The 20,143-nt window shown below is 48.9% G+C and overlaps 1 protein-coding gene across 1 annotated transcript in view; it reads left to right on the top strand.

Annotated features, from left to right (window-relative positions):
• The first annotated feature begins 994 nt into the window (after positions 1 to 994).
• Positions 995 to 20,143, top strand: part of DKK3 (dickkopf WNT signaling pathway inhibitor 3) — a 39,992-nt gene continuing 20,843 nt past the window's right edge. Inside the window, exons 1-3 of the mRNA XM_069469582.1 lie at positions 995 to 1,249; positions 7,049 to 7,186; positions 10,012 to 10,095. Of these exons, the coding sequence (XP_069325683.1) occupies positions 1,037 to 1,249; positions 7,049 to 7,186; positions 10,012 to 10,095 (435 nt within the window). The 5' untranslated portion in view covers positions 995 to 1,036. The remainder of the gene's footprint in view (positions 1,250 to 7,048; positions 7,187 to 10,011; positions 10,096 to 20,143) is intronic.

Below are 20,143 nucleotides of genomic sequence, written 5' to 3'. Positions count from 1 at the left end.
GTTTTCTCCTGCAGGAGTGCACGAGGCTGGCTTGGACAGGGCAAGGTGGGACTCAGGAAGACACCCCCGCCCCCGCCTCGGTGGGCTGTTGGGGGACTGGAGGCTAGAGATGGCAGTGCCTGGGATGCGGCGGGGGCGGTGGGATGCAGGGAGGGAGACGGCCGTCCGCAGAGCGGGTCGCCGAGGCAGGAGAGGCCGGCGTGGGGCGTGAGGTCGCTGGCGCCGGGCTGGCCAATGGCCGGCGGCGGCCCCTCGGCGGGGCGGGAGCCTGGCGGGCAGGCGGGGCGCGGGCTGCGGGCTCGCTCGCTCGGGTACCAGCGCTGCCGCATCCCGCCGCGCGCCCGCCCCGCGGCCCGCCCACCGCTCGGCTCCTGCTCCCGCAGCCCCGCGCGGCCTCCGGGTGGGCGCAGACACATCCAGCCTGCAGCGCAGCGCAGCGCGGTCGGCTCCAGGTGAGTGAGGGGCGCGGCGGGTTGGGGGCGGAGGAAGGGATGGCTCAGCTTAGCCTCGCCCCGGATGGGTGCGGGGCGGGGCGGGGCGCTGACTCGGATCCGACCCCGAGGGGAGGAGGCTGACCTGTGCTCTGCCTACCCCAGATGGGGCTAGGAAAGGCTTTGGGTGGGAGTGAGGTGAGCACTCCGACCAGCTCGAGGAGGGGCCAGGGCTGGAACCCAGGACGCAGCTGGGGTGAGGGGGACTGAGGGGGTATTAGCGTGGGGGACCCGGGTTCCTTTGCTCTTGTGGGCAACAGCATTGCGGGCGAGGAGCGGAGCTCAGCTTGTGCTCGAGGATGGGGCTGGCGGGTACGGAGGCGATCGGGGCGCGGGGGCGCGGGGCTGGAGCGGATGGGGGGCACCTCTGTTCCGGGGAGAAGAGCTGCGTCCTGAGGGGACTGGGTTTCGTCCCATCTGGGGGCAGGGGAGGGAGAAAGGGGCGCCGGGGGCGGGCGGCGGGCGGGGCTGACGAGGGGGGTGGTCCGCGCGCCTCTGACTATGTTCCGGGACACACAGGCGGCGGCTGCGGGCACAGAGCGGAGATGCGGCGACTCCGGGGCACCCTACTGTGCCTGCTGCTGGCGGCGGCGGTGCCCACGGCCCCCGCGCCCGCTCTGACGGCGACCTCGGCTCCCGTCGAGCCCGGCCCGGCTCTCAGCTACCCGCAAGAGGAGGCCACACTCAACGAGATGTTCCGCGAGGTTGAGGAACTGATGGAGGACACGCAGCACAAATTGCGCAGCGCGGTGGAGGAGGTGGGTGCGTCCTGAGGGTGCCAGGCTCCGGGAAGCGACAGGCTGGGGAGCAGGGGCTGGAGAGACAGGCCGACTTGGGGCCAGCAGCAGACACGGGGTGACCTGTAGACAGTGCAGAGTGATCCCAACTCCCTACTCGTTCTGCCTCCCTGTCCAAAGGTCTGGATCGGAACCTGTGCACCAGAGTCTCCGGCTGGACACTCCCTGGGTAGCTGGGGTCACCACCTGCCTGCAGGCTGCCTGCCACCACCCGGCAATTGTCTTCAAGCATGCAGTTGGCCTTCCCCTGTTATAAGCAGATGTTTGCAAAGCCCTTGAGATTCCAGCGCTGTGGTTTTGGAGAGAGCCTGAGGAAGCTCCAGGCATCTCCAAGTTCTAGCTTGTCTTTTGCGCTTTGAGCTTGTGCCATCTTCCCAAGATACAGTTAGGATAACATGTGGGGACAAAGAGTCAAAGAGCCCTGAGCTTTGCCGGCGATCTGTCTGGGCTGTCTTGCTTCTCCTAATGCCATGTGGGGGCAGAGAAGGAAGATTGAGATCAAAATCTCAAACCTCAGCTCTGCATGAGTGTAGGTGAGAATGTGAGAGGGAGGCAGCTCCACCTCCACCCAGGAGTGCTTTGGGGTCAGATTTTCCCAGTGTCACCCTTCTATTGAGTGGCTCGGATCCTCCTCTGCCACTCACTAGAAGGGTGACATCAGCCAAATCGTTTAACATCCCGAACCTCAGTTTCCTATGAGAATTAAATGCCATTGATGTAAGTGTGAGCACCTGGCACATAATAGGTGTGCATATCTAGCAGCTATTTATTATCAGATACCTTGGCAAAGCTTGGCCTAGATTCTTCCTTCCGTCCCCTTCCAGGTCCAAACACTGTGGATGGCATCCTGTTCTGTCCTCTATGGTGGGCACCCAGGTGTGGTGAGGGCTGCCTGGGCAGAAGGTGCAGCTGGCCCAGCCCTCTCCATCCAGATGTGGGAGCTGTCCCTGGTGCCTGGGGTGGGCAGGCCTGGTTGCCATAGTCTGTCTTTGGAAAGGAGCCAGCCTTCCCAGCGAAGGAGTCAGCAAGAGCCCAGATGACCAGGATGGTAGGTCAGGCTTCTCCACATTCATGCTGTCTCCAACTTGGTAGCCCCCTTGAGCAAAGCCTTAAATGCTGGCTTTTATTTATGGGAAGAAGTTGCTTTCTCCCCTGAGCCCTCTGTAGTTTGGGGATATTTTCCCTTCTGCCCCACAACAGTCAACCTGGTGGAGTGTGCGGTGAAGGGGACACTGGATTGGGAGGCAGCAACCTGGACAGCTCTACCTGAATATCCACTGGACAGGTCCCAATTCCAAGATCCAGGACCTTTCTGTTTCCTGTGATTGCAAAGCAGTCATGGCATGGAACAATTAAAAGATAAAGGGAGTCAGATAGGCGCCAATGTCTCTTAACCTTACGGCTTTAAATTAAGTTAGGCTTGTGATTCTGTGGTTCTGGGGCTGGCCATTTGTTTTCCTTATCTGGGTTCTAGGACTTTCCCTTCTGCACACAGATTCCCTGTAAGACTGACTAGGTCACCTCCATTTCTTTATTCAGTGGGAAAGTGTCCATTGCTGCTCAGAAAGTTTGCAGCATGGTCCTCTGATGGTAGCTCCTGACAAGGGAGCAGGTGGAGCAGCAATGGCCTCTTCAGTCTCTTCCTTGAACAGGGCAGTTTGGGGCCAATGGGACCTTAGTGACAGTGACTTCTCCACTGGAGTTATCCATGTTGGGTTTTTCCAGGATCCCAGCCTTCCTCCCTCCAGACATGGCTCTGCTTGCGTTGTATAGTTGGGCAGGCTGAAGTGTGCCACCAGGGGAGACATTGGCTGTCACATCTACCCCAGTCAGTGGTCATTTCCCAGAATGTCCCTGCTGGCCGTGGGTATAGGATGAGAGAGGTTGAACAGCTCCATGGCAGGAGAATGGACCAATTTTCATTCATTGAGTCCCATCTCTGCCACTTAGTAGCAGTAGGATCCAGAGTTTGACATGGAGAAAATGTCCACCCCTTAGGGTAAAGGGGGAAGTAAATGGGAGGATATGAGTCAAGCAAGTTATCTAACCATTTGAGTTGGAGTTAAGGAAAACAGGTATAATATAAGTAGCCTCCTCATGAGGTTGTTGTAAGGATTACGAGACTGTTGGTCCTCAATAAGTAATAGTTGTCATTACCATCATGTTAGTAGTAGTAGAAAGAATAAGAAAACACCACCAGTATCTGATAGATTCTCAACAGAACCTATCTTTAAAAATGTCTTTTAAAATATTAAAAATTAATCCTAAAATATTAAAATATGTATTTTAAAAGATATTTTAAAATCTTCAAAAAATAGAATGTGGCCATTAGTATTAATTTTTTTAAGAGACCACCAGAAATCCCCTTAAATCTCATAAACACAGGATAGTTTTACTTAGTTATTGTCCAAGGGAAAAACCAAAAAGGACTTGGGCCAGATGTGTTAATTGTTTACATATTTGTATCATGAATCTGCTTTCAAGTAACTTCCTGGCATTTTAAATATTCCAGCTGGCCCAAGCTGTTGATGTTTCTTAACAGGAAAGACAGAGCAGTCTTCTTGTAGAATCATTATTGGGAGCAGCAAATCTTCAAATGGCTTCTGTCTGACATATTCCAATTTTCCTGTTTTATTATTGTGTATGTTACTATAATAGTAAACGAATTTTGAGGATGAAATACTGTTTCTCCTGCCCTCATTACCAGGTCTGTAACTGGCATATTTTAGACTGTTCTTATTGCCTCACTTGTTTCTAGCAAGAACCCCACTACCAAGCCTGCATTTATCTCTCCATTTTTTTCTACTATGCCCCTTTAACAGACACACAGAGTCAACCAACTATAAATGCTATTTTAAATAGCATTCACATTCCTCCTCTATGAAAAACAGCTCCTTTTGCTTCAGGCTTAAGTTTCTCTTGCTAGTGGCAGTAATAGTTGTGGTTGAAATTTCCACTGTAAACTGTACTTTTAGTTCATGGTGCCATTAAAGAACTGTTAGCTCATTCTGTTGAAATAACCACTGGCTGAGTGGGGGGGAAGGTCTTATAAAACCCAGAGCGAACTCTACATTTGATAACTTGTCAATGATTTGGAAGCCAAACTGTAGGATTCAGATCCCGATGGCAATTTAAAATCGTGAACATCCCCTTCTCCTTCTGGGTGGGTCCTCTCCAGCATCTTCAGTCGTCTCCTGTCAGCTCTATCTTTGTTGGCACTAACCTGAGTGGGAACTGGGGCAAGGGCTCTCACTTTGAAAAAAAATTCCTTTTCTTGCCCATTCTTTCTCCTGTCTTAGCTCCATTTCTTCTCCATTTCCTTGGCAAACTCTTCAAACGCATGATATCCACTGCCTGCTCTTCTCACTTCTACCCATTCCCTCCAGGACTCTGGCAAACTGGCTTCTCCTGAAACTGCCTTCTTAAGGGACAATATTATGAAAGCAGCTGTGCATTACATCGTTGCCTGTGGCAGGTGGTGTGCCAAGCCCTTGGATTTCATGGTCCTTAATTCTTACATCCACTCAACAAAGTAGGATCATCCCCATTTTACATATGAGCAAGGTGAGGCTTAGAGGCATTTAGTGTCTTGCCCAAGGTCACATGTGGCAGAGCAGGACTTGAACCCACCTCGTGTGACTCTATCCTGGTACTTTCTACTGTGTTGCCCTCTGATGGTGCTGGAGGCAGCTACCTGTCTAATCTGGTGGCCACCTCTCAGTGGCTTGGTCCTTCTAGACTTATTTGCCAGCTAGAGGGCCCCTCCTCAGATACGGCTGCCTTCTCCTAGACCTCCTTTTATCTAGTTCCCTGACTCCCTCTCTTCCTTTCCTACTTTCTATATTATTTTCCAGCTAGTCTTCTAGAATTTGCTGTATCTCCCTATTACCTGAAGCAGAGATTCTTAACTGTCGGCAGCTGGAGGGGAGGCAAATCCTCAGAATTATCTGAGAAGCTCAGCAATATCTGGAGGACCATCTCCAGAAATTCCAATTCAGCAGGTCTAGGAAAGGATCCAAGTGTTTATATTTTTTTAAGTTTTGGGCATGACTCTGTAATAACACCGTCCTCATAACATTGCTGTGAATTTTCATGGCATTTGGTGCAATGGCTCAGACATAGCGAATGCCCAAACATGGGGGTTGTTCTTATAATTATGAAGCCAGTGATCAAGTTTCAAACATCTCAGCAACCCTCTCAGAATAAGCACAGCACTGTGTACACGGCATCGCTGACCAAGTCCTTGTTTGATTAGCTGAGACTCTGTGCCTACCCGCCTTTCTTCACACTCCTAGTTTAGTGCTCTTGTGCTGCATTGAGACCCAGGGATTCTTTCCTCGTGTCCACCCCAGCTTGGCAAGTCTGGCTGGGGGAGGTGGAGAGAGAGGAGACTCATCTAGTACTTGAGGGGATAGAGGGCAGTGATTTTTTAAAATAGCAAAATACTTTTTGAGGATTAGTTTTAAAGGATAAAAATAGCCCAAAGATAGCAGGATTGGAAAATTGCCAACTGTCAACTAGAACTTCTCTTTGTGTTTCTTATTTTAGATTCCTAGAGAGAGTATCTGATTGGCTCATCTGATTGGAATGATGTGGCCTCCCTTTGGGTCCAATCAGCCATGAGACGGTCACATTGTCAACTGGCCGCTCATCAGGGCTAGGGCAGGGTGATAAATTTGGAAGGGCAAGTTGGGTGCCTACATGAGTTGACTGTTATAGCTGGTATAAATGACATGGGGGCTCATGAAACTAGAGGATTTGAGGACAGTGGCCTCAGAAACCTGACACCAGATAAGGACATGTGTTCAAGGAGAGTCAGAAGGGTGTGGACCCCAGGAACTAGTCAGCTGACCCTCTACAAGGGTCCCTCTGCAAGGGTGTCCTACGAGGGCAACCAAGAGGTGGGGTAGGAAACAAGACACCTTATTCCCTGCAGGTAGGGGGGGCTCTACCTGCAGGGAAGAAGGAACTGTCTTAGTTTGTGTCCCCTGCCACCACCACCACCACCACCACCACCACCACAAGACACTGCAACCAAGGGGGGTGATCCCAGAAAACGCTAGCAGGAAGTGGGAACATGAGATGAAAAGGAAGAAAGGCAAGAAAGGGTATGTTCATGAGCAGGTTATTGCTGTGGGCATCTAGGGCTTAGTCCCCCGGGGGCCTCAGAGAGAGACTGTGTAGATTCCATCTGCTTTAGAATTATCTTGCGAGGGGAAGAGAAGCTGGGGTGTTTACCTCCATAGCTTGTCCCTCCTAGCACTGGGGGCTTGTGCAGACTGGGCACACTTCTGTGGCCAGGGAACGCCCTCAGAGAGAGACAGAGTAGGTTGTTGGCATGTATGGGAATTGGATGTAGGTGACCTCTGGGGTAGGCCACCAGAAGTGTGTAGGGCACTACCAGCATTTGCACAGGGGCCAAGGCTGTTTAATGCAAACATGTCCAAATCCCAACTCCACCCTTCACTGCGAGTCTTGGGAATTTATCTAGTCTCCCTGAACCTCAGTTTCCCTATTTGTAAAATGATGACATTAATACCCACCTCCTAGGGAGGCTGTGAAATTTCAGGGCCATAATATATGTAAAACATTTAGTATAATGTCTTGTCCTAGTGATTACTCAATTAATGGTAGCTGTCATTATCACCACTCTCTGTAATTGCAGAAGAGGAAAAGAGAGATGGGGTTTTGTTTTCCTAATGGACTCTCATTTGTAACAAGAGGCAATAATTTTGCTCGTTAAATTCATTGATTTAATAGATGGAGGCAGAGGAAGCTGCTGCTAAAACGTCATCAGAAGTGAACCTGGCAAGCTTACCTCCCAGCTATCACAATGAAACCAACACAGACACCAAGATTGGAAACAATACCATCCATGTGCACCGAGAAATTCACAAGGTAAGGGCAGTCATAGCCAGCACTTCCTCCTTTCTGTAGCGCCCAGTCCCATCAGAGAACTAAGGTCTTATTTGCATATTTGATACACAAGCCCAAAATGCAAATGAGAATGGTAAAATATAGATTAAAAACCAGAGGGAGTGAGGGTACTGTTTAAAGTGGAGAGATACGTATCAGGAACCTAAATCACTTTTGCATTTAAGCAATAAGTTTAACCCAAGGCTTCCTGCCAGTTCAATTGCAAAGGAATGTTCAGGGATTTTTGTCATTTGAAAAAAGGAAGCAAACGATGTCTAGAGAGATACTTTCCTAGTATTGAATTTGAGGAATTTATCTCATAGGGTTTTATGTATGTCTCAGTAGAGAGTTGAAATAGAGACCATGTTGTGATGAATCGATCCTCATGTTTCCTCAGGAGGAAGGTAAATATGAAATACTCCATTTTCAGAGGGGAAACCCTCTATTGCCACAAGATTAAACATTTATTTGTTTGCTGGTTGTCTGTTCAAAATTCTATAGCATTTCCCACCCTATGACACGCCCACGTGCCTCTTGGTCTAGCATCCTCCCTGAGGAGCAAGCAGGTTCATTCTCAGTCTCACCTGATGAAGAAAACATTGCAAATAGAAAGCAACATAGCATGAGCTTGCCCTTGGTGTGAGATGTCCCCGATGCGATTTGGCAGCAAGCTACGTGAGCCTGTGTTCTCTTTGCGTCTGCCATGCAGAGATTCAGGGTGGTGGCCTCCTGTGAGCCTGTGTTCTCTTTGCGTCTGCCATGCAGAGATTCAGGGTGGTGGCCTCCTGTGAGCCTGTGTTCTCTTTGCGTCTGCCATGCAGAGATTCAGGGTGGTGGCTAGGAGGCCGTAGAGCCTTTGTGAATATCAAAGAGCTTCACCTGCAATTGCACCTCAGCTCCCGTATGCAAGGCCACGATGGCTCTCGTGAAAGAGCCTTGTATTTGTTCAAATGCCCAGGCAATTACTTGGCTGAAACAACAGTGTTTCTGTGCCACAGAGCGTAATGGGGTCAGCTTTTATGTGCCGTAGCCTTATGGGGCACTACTCCCACGGTACAGCGACGGCTCAGCATCAGAGTGTGCCCCTCCGAGTAAATGACTGAGTTCACCTGCTGAGCATAAGCCTTTAGCATCACTCACCCGAAGACTGCAGAATGTTTCCAAAAGCGATGGTTTTATTCTTGTTAAAACCAATATTACTAAGTCATCCTTTCTGAGGATAATTAGCCAACAGGTTTGGTTGCTTCTTGAAGTTGCTCTTTGTAGATGTCAGAATACCTGAGTGTGAGTCCTACCAGGAACTAGTGTGATTTTTGAAAAATTAGTTAAATTTACTGACTCTCACTAACTGCGTTTATGAAATAGTGATGCCAGCATTCACTTTGCAGTACCATGAGGGTCAAATAACCTAAAGTATAGGAAATCCCATTGTTAACTGTAAAGCACTAAGCAAAAGCAAGTGTTTTGGTTATTGTTGTTGCCATTATAATAAAGTTGTGCTATTACAATACAGTAGCTCTCAAGTGGGTTCCGTGGTGTACCAGTCCTGTGCGATGCTTCCGGAAAGAGGGGTCAGGAGTGGTGAAACATATTTGGAAAACATTGTATATATTCTCCCCCTACAAATGAAAAAAAATGCATACTGGTATAATAATGACTCTGAGAAGTACCACAATTCAGGCATATAGGCCTGTAGAATTTTTAAAAATATGACATTAGTTAATTTTGTAAAAAGCTAGCATAAAGGAAGACATCGTCCTTTTCCAGGGAGAGGAATTATTTAGGCAAAAATTCAAAAACATGGTACTAAGGAGTGGTCCTGACCTCCTCAGAGCTGGAATTGGATCCCCAACTGCAAATTAGGACAAGAGTTTCCACTTTGTTGTGGCTGTGGACGTCTGTGATATTAGAGCTGGCAGGGACTTTAAAGAAGATGTGGAAAAGAGCAAATTGTTAATCAGAGAAGAGAAATGACTTGTTCTGGGTGACATCCTGGGTGGTTGTTGGAAACTGAGCCACAGCTCAAAGGACAACACCTCCTGGCTCCAGGGCCGGCGTCTTTTCTCTGCTTCACCACCAGGCCAAACGTTAGACACGGCCCTTCACGGGGCAGGAATGGCCTGGGGTCCACGTCACGGTTAGCTTTGAGGTGCCTGGTTAGGATATGATCTTGGTTTCTAGAGGGAACAGATTCAGAGTGTTCCAGATCTAAGATTGTGCTGGGGCCTCATGAGAAATAAAGGGCCTGAGTAGAAGCCATGGAAGGGACAGGGCAGGGGAAGCAGAATTGGAGGCAGACACCAGAGAGAGGAATATGGGGACAAGTCTCCCTCCGGACTTAAGCACTTTCTTCATGCAATAAAACCACCGGAATCAGGAGTAGCGCTGCTGTAGCTAAACCCTGCTTGCTTCTCATGAAAGATGTGCATCTGGACTCCCAGACTCGCAATTTGTCAGAAAGAAAGTTGACACTGAGTTTCAAGGGATGAGCCCCAAGAGTGATAAAAATAGCAGATGTTGCTGAGCGCTTGCTGGGTGTCAGGCACTGTGCTGAGTGCTTTCCACGGATCACCTCATTTCCTGCTCCGGCAAGGCTGGGGTGCAGCTGTGTTAACACCTCTTATCTCTGCACGAGGGGAGCTTCCGTCTCCAGCTGCCAGTGGAACTGGAACGCAGGAAGAAAGCGGGGTGGGCATTCTGATGACTTTACTGGGTGATCCTGCTTCAAAAAATGAAAGGAAAAAAAACACGTGGGATTTGCCCAGGCTTCCTTCTGTTTAACTTTCACTGTGCCTGTTCCACTGTAGATAACCAACAACCAGACTGGACAGACCGTCTTTTCAGAGACCGTTATCACATCTGTGGGAGACGAGGAAGGCAAAAGGAGCCATGTAAGTTGTCACCTCCCCTGCACTCACACCCCAAGGCACATGCACGTTGGTTTAACCTGCCAGCGGTGACCCAGCCTGCAGACCGTGGGCAGAGGGAGCTGCCCTATGCGCCTGTCCCGACTCATTTCTATCGAGAGTCCCCAGTGCCCACGTTTATGAGCAGAGTGACGTAATCTGGGATGTAACACCTCCATGCACTTGGCGTCAGAAGCAACAGAGAAATTAAATTCAGTTGTCATTTGCCTGGCCCCGTCTCAGCTTTGAAAGGGGACCAAGCAAGTACCGGGTGTACTGATTGGGACCCTGGTCACAGACCTGGTGCATCAGACGGTGAAATCCCCAAAGCCTCTGGGATGGCCTTTTGCATGGTCAGGGAGTTTGAGAGCGAGAACACCTTCCTCCGAGACCAGAGGCATGACGGGAAAGGCAATCCTTCTTTTCCAGGCTCTGGGCTCCAGTCACCTGTGATGGCTCCTGTGGGTTGCCTGTTGGATTTTATAGAATGACAGAGTCCTAAAGTTGGAAGGGGTGTGATTTCACAGAAGGCAAACCTGGGCTCAAGTTGGGGGATGTCCCAGTTGGAGTCACTAGTCTCTTATCTCCCAGGCCAGGGGTGACTCAACGGTGCTTTATCTTCTCAAAGAGATGGCTGCTTCAGACACACCTGCCTGTCGCGGCATGGACAAGGCAGCTGTGACATGGACATGACCAGCGGGACAAATGTGCTTCCTTTGTGGAGGCTGCAGGGACCCAGCCTCTCTGTGCCCGGGTGGTTTAGGCATCCCTGGCCTACGGAGGGCATTGGGGATTTCCCCCACCTCTTTTGGCCTTATTACTGGCAGAGAACCAGTATATTGATAATAGTTAGGAAGGTTTGTGTTGTCTTGGTTGGTATTAGATGGACTTTTCTTTTTTGCATGTTTTTGGCACAGTGCTCCAAAGTCATGAGCTGGCTGACACTGACTGCAGGCTGGGGTCCGGTTGCTGTGTGTGATGGTGGTGACCCACCACTAAAGGGGGACTGGGGGTGGTGGGGAGGAACCGTGCCATGAAATGCACAGGGTGCTGGCTGTGGAGTCTGGAAGGCTCAGTTTGTCACCTAAAAGCTGGGGCATCTTGGTTTCCCCATCTTCAAGTGAGGGAACAATGTCCACCTCCTCTCCAAGCCTTGAAAGGACAGAAACCTATGAAGCACAGACAAGGTTAACTAAGGCCAGGAAGGAAGAAAGGCCAGATTCCAGAGAGAGGGAAGTGAAATAAAAGCCAGCCAGCCAGCCACAGGATATGATTTTGGTTCCTAGAAGGAACAGATTTAGAGTGTTCCAGACCTAAGTCTGTGCTTAGGGCCTCATGAGAAATAAAGGGCCTGGGTATAAGCCATGGAATGGAAAGGGCAGGGGAAACAAAACTCACAGGGCTCTGGATTAGGAAAAAAAGCCTTTGTCCTCAAGTAAAAAAAAAAACTTATTCCATCATCGCATGATGGCACAGCTTTGCTCCTGGGGCAGCAGCTACACCTGTGAGCACACCTGCACCTGCTGGAGGCCCAGGTGCACACAGGGTTGCAACACGCACATCCCATGCTCCCCCCGACACCCCCAAAGGAGGCAGCTGTGTCAGGTTTGGGCCTTGTGGTGGGGAGAACTGAGACCCCGAGAGTGGGGGCAGGTAAGAGACAAGATCTCGAAGATGCCAAGAGCATGTTTGGGGCAGGGGCCAGTTGCTGCCTGCCAGTGAGTTTGCCAACTTCTGTGTCCCCGTATGTGTCCACATGTGTGCCCGTGTGCGTCCCTGCTTAAGGACTTGGCTGGAAAGCTCAGAACCTCTACACCTGTCCATGCCATCTCATATGGCAGCATATGTGATAGAGGACTGGCCTGGGCACCCTTGTGCAGGGCATAACCTGAACCCTCGTGGACGACAGTCCTGAGGATGCAGGAGGTTGAGGGGCGCGGTAGATCCAAGAAACCCAGACGGTGGAGGCTCCCCAAGGCTTTCTTGATTCCTGCTCAGGCCCTTGGGATATGAGCTCGTTGGGTTTCTATATGAGAATAAATTCCATTTTGATTGGCTGGAAGGGGGACCTGGGGCATCTGCTGCTTGACTGGCCAGTGTTGGCAGATCCCGCAGGGCTTTAGAGGACAGACTGGAGACTTGTCGAGCCCCTGGGAAAGCGATGTCCTGTGGCAGAGATGGTGGCACGTGTGCTCCCTGCAGAGCCTCGCTTGTCGTCAGAGTGGCTTGCCAAGGGGCTGGGAAGCAGGATCGAGTTTCTCCTGCCCACAGAATTCTTCCACGCAACTACCCTTCCCTCCCTGGGCTCCCCATCGTCCTGGCACATTGAGCTAGGGCTCTGGCGTCCTCTTTACGGAGACACGGAGCTCCTTTTCCTGAGTAGGAAGCTATGAAGACTAGAGTGCCGTCAAAGGAATGCAAAGAGTTGCACATTGTCACCACTGTCCCATTCCTTCCTTTGGGGATTTAATGATTTTTGCAGTTGGCTTTGAAATGCATTACATGCTGCAGAAACTTTCTCTTAAAGGGAACGGGGAGATTTGCCATTCCAAAGGACAAAATCATAGGCTGTTCCAACCTTAAAATACTGTCCACAGGGGCTAAATTTTCAGGATTTAAAATTCCCAGATGAATTCAATTAAAAATAATCACCAAGCACCCCATATTTTCCCTTCTTCAGATGCTGGAATGTGTATTAATATGCATGGTAACCCAAGGAGGCTCACAGAGAGTTACAGACAGTAACTCTATATGCCTGTCTAGAAACTGCGCACAGTGTGTGCGAGGGACTGGTCTGTTTTTACACTCAAATGTGAAAGGGGAAAAGGACACCGTGGCTTGTTATTTCACCTGAGTTCCTCGGCTGACGGGGATGTGGTCTGACGTCTTTGTGGTGAGGCTTTTGTGTTGCGCCCCCGGCCCGCCGCACTTCACGGGCCAGTGGGCAGACACACTGACGCTGCGCGCTTTTGTGCAGGGGGTTGGGACCAAAGCGGCGTGTGGGAAGCTAGAGAATGGACCAGCCATTGTGCGGTAACAGGACACTTTTATTTATAGAATTCTGTCCCCGCATAGGAAGAGTCTGGCCCAATTAGCCAAGCCGCCATTTTGAAGGGGCATGTTCTCCAGTTAAAATACAGCTCACAGCTACTAAGCTTAGCACGTCCTGCATTTGCCGTCTTTCTCGTTTCACATCAGAATATGACATTAGAAAGTGAGTCCGTTTGTTTTTTTCACCCGAACACATCTCTTTGAAGCTACGGGTTCAGTTACGTACAACCAACCCCTTAGACCCTGGTCAAGACTTCTGAGGCCAGTAGGTGGACAAATGTCACCAGAAATATCCAGATCATAGGGGTTTGAGTGACCCAGCGACTTCCTTGTTCCAGAGAGTGACTGGTGCTGATGGCGCCTTTTGACTGGAGACGTAGACTGAGGGCGGTGACCGTGGAATTCTCTACAAGTGTGAAACCAGGTGCCTTCCTTGTGAGAATACTTTGTCTGCTGTTTGTGTTGGAGCCTGGGGACAGTGGGCTGTTAAACGGTGGCCACCTTTTCAAAGGTTTTTTTTGTTTGCTTCCATGGAGCAGTAAGCATCTCATCACCTCACAGCCCAGAGAGACCCCGACGACGTGAGCAGGGAACGTGTGTTGAATGACCTCTTTCTCCCTCCGGCCTCAAGATCTTCCCTGCCCCCAGCCCCTTCGTTCATCTCAGAGTAGACAGTGGGGCGCGGCTCCTCCCGTGCCCTGGTTTCTGTGCTGGACTCTATCCACTTAATGGGATGTTGGGGGTGCCAGGATGACAAATCACTGGGGGGTTCTTTAAACAGAGTTGCACCAGGGGAGGGTGCGGGCCCTCTAGAGGGACTTGATCAGTTCCCAGAGCATCTGCCACCTGGGGAGTCCTGCTGGGTCCAGGGAGGCTGGGGTGGCCAAGGCCCAGGAAGTACAGCCCTTCTCTTCTGTCAGACTTGAGGCAGAAGGAAGACGTCTGAACCGTGTGAAGCAGACCAGAGTTCAGACCCTGCCTTGGCCCTTACAAACTCTGCCCTCTGTCACTCAGTATCTTCAACTGTCAACTGGCGCTAATAACCCCCCTTTCACAGGGTAGAGCGAGTATCTAGTATGGCAAGGTTTATAAAAGCTCTTTGTGTGAGGTTCATTGTTACTGAAAAGTAATTACAGCCGAGTTCTAATTGGCTTCTCTGGTTCCCGGCAACCTTACTGCAAAAAGAATGAAGTCAGACTGGGGGTTGGGGACATGCATAAAGCCGCCACAGGTCTCTGCCCTGACGTTAGTCGTGGGCGCGTTTCCTTCTGCAGCGGCCTGCCTCGCTCTCTGAGTAATGAGCTGCGCCCGAGCTCTGTGCTCCAGGCGCAGGGTTGATTCATCCTGTGCTCTGCCTGTCCTTGCCTGTCCTTTGTGTCTGGTTGGGTGTTGGGGGTCCAGACGGGAGAAGGCTGGGCCATAAGGAATGGCAGGGGAATGGTGGTCAGGTACTCACAAGTTCCGGGCCGGGGCCCTAGGTTGGCAAGGTGTAGCCTGGTTTCTGTAGAAGGAAACAGACTTCTTGTCCTAAGGGTGATGGCACAGGCTTGTGTCAATGTCCAGTTCCACAGTCCAGTAACCAGTAGAAAAAAATAGAGAGGGGAAATTGAAGAACTCCGTATCATTCTGAGAGATGGATAAATCACCCCCAAACAAAGTGGATATGGGTGAGCAATTTTTATGGGGTAGGAATTTCTTTTTGAGCTATAACCTGGTATATTAAGTAGTACTCTCCTCAACCTAAACATCCTCTAAGAAGGAATTTATTAAATATAAATGATTCGTATCCAAAATCAAAAGAGTATGTCATTAACCAATGAGTTTCATATAGGTTTCATATAAGTTGGTGTAAAAGGTTGTCTTCAATAAAATGTTAAGTAAAAAAAAAATTGCTGAGCAGTATATATAATATATAAAATATACATGTATAGTATATACAAATATCTCATTTTTAGAAAAAAAGCATGCATAAAAAACTTGGTAAAATATATATTAAATCATTAATAAATATCTCTAGAGGAATTTAAGTTTGCAGAGACTTTATAGATTTTTATATTTTTTGAATATTTTACAAGAGTTTGGGATTATTTACAATTTTGATATAAACATCTAGCTGTCTACATTTTTGAACAATTTTGCAAGTGTTTTCACTGTGTAAATCCTAGAAATTAAATTGCTAAGTCAAAGAGTGTGCATATTGAAAATTTTGAGAGATACTGCCAAATTTTCCACCAGAAAGGTTGTACTCGTTTTGTTCTCAGCAGCAGTTTCTGAGGCTGCATTTCACCAACTCTCACCTACAGTGGGTGATCATGTGATAGGCAAGGAAAAAAGATATCTTCTTTTTGTTTCTATTTCTTTGATTCTTAGGTCAAGGGCATGGCTGTTTGAGAATTGTACGTTGTAGCCAATGCAGAGTTCTCCTCGAATTTATCACATTCCTTTCTCTCTTGGTCAGGGAGAAAGGTCAGCTTTGCATTCCAGGCTGTTCCCAAGACCAAACACCATCTGCTCCAGTGCCGGGCAGATTAGGGAGGTGAGAAGTCCCAGCAGGAACATCTGAGTGCTGAGTGTCTCTGTGAGGCTGCTGATGGGCTGAGTCACAGAGGGGGGTACATGACAGTGACGGGCAGGATACTGCCACCACCCCTGCAAATACAAACAAGGTTGAGATGACTTCTCGTAGGAGAAGCACTTCAGGGGGTATTAACAGCTTGGGCACAGGAAGTCCAGTCCCATGGCAACTCGACTGCTTATTAGCCATATGACTTTAAGTTTTCCAACTGCTCTAAGCCTTAGTTCTCCCGTATGTAAAATGAGGATAATAAAAGTACCTTCTCTATTGTATTGTCATAAGGATAAAATAGAATATATAGGTCAAAAACACCATACAGTGCCTGGAACTCAGGAGGAAGAAGTCAGATGTCAGCCACTTGCTGTTATGATTTAGTTACCCCCCAATCCACGACTATCCAAATTCCCGATATTAATTATTCAGCTCATTCATTTGTTTGCACATTCTTTTAGCATCTACTATGTTTCTGGCAGATAAGTGTAAATGGTGCTCTAACCTGAGCAAGCACCCAGGCCAGTAGTGGACCAAAACACTAAACAGATACTTACAAGATGGATGTCTTCTGATGCAAAGGTTGCACAGGGCATTGCGGGGCATGGCGCAGGGACCAGGTCAGGTAGCCAGGGAAGACTTTGTTCTTCATGGGTTGCTCACATTTCTGCTCATTTTATAAGCATAGGCATTAATTGCCCTTTTGTTCCAGGCTGTCTTTTCAAGGATGCTGTACAGCCAATACAGTGGCCTTGGAAGGCAGAGATAGCACTCCCCTCATGGCAGAGGCAGGTTTGCTTGCAGTTCATTATCAAAGGGTTGGATTCTCTCGGCTTGGGATTACTTAGGTGTGATGCAAACCCACTACACACGTAGCATCCACCCGAGCTCCTGTGGTACATGTGGGACTTGGGGAGCAAGGGGAACTGACAGAGACATGAAGGTCATGCCACTTCTGTGCTGCTAGATTACAGTCCTTTGTCTCTGACCAGAAGTCTCATGTCTTCTGCTAGCTGCAGGCTCACTTGTCATCTTGCAAGTAGAGTAAGGAGAATCTCAGGCCCTTCGTATTTCTTGACATACTCCCTGGAATTGGTGGTGGTTGAGCTGTATTTTAAATGATGTCTAGGAATTCTCAGTGGTGGGAAAGAAGGGCATTCCTCGTAGAAGCATTTCTTGTTCAAAGTCAAGGAGGCATGTAGAAAGAAGAACATGTTGGGGGAACACTAAATATAATAGTTTAGAATGCCAGAGCTCGAGTTTTGCTTGGGGGAGCAGCCGATGAAGCCGGGGAGAGGCAGGAATGAGAATAGGAAGGCCTTCGAGAGCCCAGCCAAGGAGCTGGGAACACGTGCTGAGTTGGGAGTACACCCTGCATCTGCAGTGCTTTACAGTGCCCTGTACTGTATAACGTAACGAGACTCCATGCGATGCCCAGAGGAAAGAGCCAGGAAGACGTGGTTTGGATGGCAGAGACATCGGTGGGGACAGGGCTTTTCTTACTTCTGCTGATACAGGAGGCTTGAGTCCCCTCTGGGCTGCAAAGCCTGTGCCCTGCAAAAAGCCTGGCTTCGGGCCTTGAAATCTGGAAGCTTTTATTATATTTAGAAATGGAGCAGTCTGTTTTTGCTTGGTGCCAGTAGACAGGCCAGATAAGTGACAGTGATTGAATTTGAGATCTCATTAGACTGATGGCATCGGCTGCAGAACAAGCTGATTTCTGTGGCCTCTGAGTATCCTGAGTCTATCTGGGCCTGAACAGCTCCTCATGCAGGTGCGGCTATCCACTTCTGTCAGGAACTGGGAATCTTCCAGACTGGCCTGGACACATCCACCGGTCTTTGCATCCCGGCTCAGATATGTGGCCCTGTTCTTCTTGCACTTTGGCAACATTCTGAAAAACTCACAAAGCAATAGAGCACATGAATCCATTTTGGTTTGTTTTTGAAATAATATCAAGGGCTGCAACATTCCCCAGTATTCCCTTATTTAGTCAGGAACTGTGCCAGGGGTCTGACTGGCATCCCCTCACATAAGCCACATGGCAACCATGTTGTATGGTCCCATTTTACAGATGAAGTAACTGAGGTTCAGAAAAATTATACAACAGAGCTAGTAGGTGGCTGAGCCAGTACTGCAAGAAAAAAATAAAATGAAACACTTAGGTCTTATTGATCCCAAAACTTCTCAAACCCATGTCCTTAATGGAACTTTTTAAAATTGTAATAAAATATATATGACATAAAATTTACCATCTTAACAATTTTTAAATGTACAGTTCAGAGCAGTGTTCGGCACCTTCACAGTTTTGTGCAACCCATCTCCGGAACCCTTTTTGTCTCGCAAATCTGAAACTCTAACCATTAAACAACATACCCCATTCCCCTCCTCCCCCAGCCCTTAGCAACCCCTATTCTGCTGTCTGTCCCTGTGATTTTGACTGTGCTAGGTACCTCATGTGAGAGGAATCATACCGTATATCTTTTTGTGACCGGTGTATTTCACCTCGTATAACGTCCTCAAGGTTTGTCCATGTTGTAGCATGTGTCAGAACCTCATTCCTTTTTAAGGCTGAATAACATTCCATTATATGCCTATAAATGTATGTCTCTGCTGCCCTAGGATGAGGCAGCGCTTTCCCCCACACTGCTTCCAGAGGTTGCCTCTGCAGTGTGGCAGCCACTGCCTCAGGCTGTCTTGGAGGCATAACTGATGCCACTGCCCAGAGTGTGTTGCCCCACGCCCCTGGCCTCTAGCCCATGTGCTGAAAACTCCCCCCAGGCCTGGGAGGACGCAGGCTCAGGCTGCATCTTGGAGGTTATCGTCTCTGGGTTCCAGAGATGTGATTTTCTTGACCATTCAGGAATCTACACCTGCTCCATGCCCTCCTTCATGAGACCCACCCCTAACCCCAGGGTCTCCTAAAAGAGTCCCCAGAGGCCAGAAGGGCCTCTAGCTAGACTCCTGGGGGGCTCACATGGGGGGTCAGGCCTCCAAGGAGAAGGTTTGGTGGTGGTGGTTGTTTTTTAATTCCCTCAGTGGTAGGGAGAGCATTGTGGTAGGTGGGCCAGGGGACAGTGCCTGGTAGGGTCCTCTGCCAGGGTCAGAGGCAGGGACAGGGGAAGGGAACTGGGTCGGGATGGGGGAGGGGGGCACAGAAAGACACATTTAACACTGTCAGGGAGTTCAGTTGTGCTCCACATCTGACAAGCTGAGCTGGTCTCCCAAATCAGGCAGCCAACCTCTGCTCTGGGTCACATCTCCAGCGGACTGTGGGAAAATGAAGACTGAGTCATTTAAATGTGTGCGCATATCTCATCGCGCTGTAGACCTACTGTCAGTTTCATTCTTCACATCCACCTCCTCAAAAAGAAAGAATAATCAAGTTATTTGGGTACATTTTAGGGGAGCATAGTAGGATAGAATCTGGAATCCAAACTGCTATAGGTTGGACTGTTTGAGCAGCTTCCCACACGGCTCTGGGCACTCGTTCCTGCTCTGTGAAAGGAAGATTTGGTGACTGCCCGAGAAGGTTGCTTTAGAAGTAGGAGGCAATGTATGGAAAATATCTGGCACTTAATAGATGCCGAATAAGTATAAATTCTCCTATCTGACCTAATTTCCTAGACCTCTTGGGGAAGGAAGCAGTAGGCTACTGAATATGAGTGCAATAAATCAGTAAACATATTTATTTTGTTGTGAGTTTGCAGTTGCTTTGAACACAATAACTGAGAAGGTTTCTGAAAGGTGATGGTGGCTGAAACCAAACACATGAAAAAACTGTTGTGTGTGAAGACGGGCCTCATGCCAAAGATAAAGTAAAGCAGTATTTCACTGAGTTGTATAATTATAAATGGTAGAATTCACAGGGTCTGCTGAGTTCCTCAAGACCAGACGTGAAAACCTGTGGCACTGCCACTGCCATCCTCCCACTTCTTTGCCTATGGCAGACATTGCTAATCGATTGCGGAGTTATTTCCTTGTGAGCCCAGATAGAGTCTCAGCACTTAAGGCAGCACAGCACTTCCAGCAGCCACTGGCAATCACTTAGAAAGGACTGTGCTTGAAACCCATGTCTCCCCTGTTCCACACCAAACCTCCCATTTTATAGATGAGAAAACAAATGGGAGGATATAATTTTTCTCCAAATCATGCAGTAGTCTGATCTAGAACCTCATTCCCAGTTCAGTGTAGACTGTGGACCTGGAGTTTCCTGTTGCAGGAAGCAGGGTCTCAGTGGCCCTGTTTTTCTCCTATCTCAGAGGATTAACTATAGGGAAGATGAGCTGCCCAATGCTGAGAAAGATGGTGAAAATCGATGGGGAAAGGGAGAAAAACCAGAAGTTCATAAAGAATTGCGTGAGGATTATGAGCTCTAGGAAGGCAGGGACTTCATCTGTCCTATGTCATCTCTGT

The sequence above is a fragment of the Eulemur rufifrons genome, chromosome 6 (assembly GCF_041146395.1).
Source record: "Eulemur rufifrons isolate Redbay chromosome 6, OSU_ERuf_1, whole genome shotgun sequence".
Taxonomy (NCBI): domain Eukaryota; kingdom Metazoa; phylum Chordata; class Mammalia; order Primates; family Lemuridae; genus Eulemur; species Eulemur rufifrons.
The sequence above is the reverse complement of the archived record's forward strand: the minus strand, read 5'-3'. Positions and strand labels throughout refer to the sequence as shown.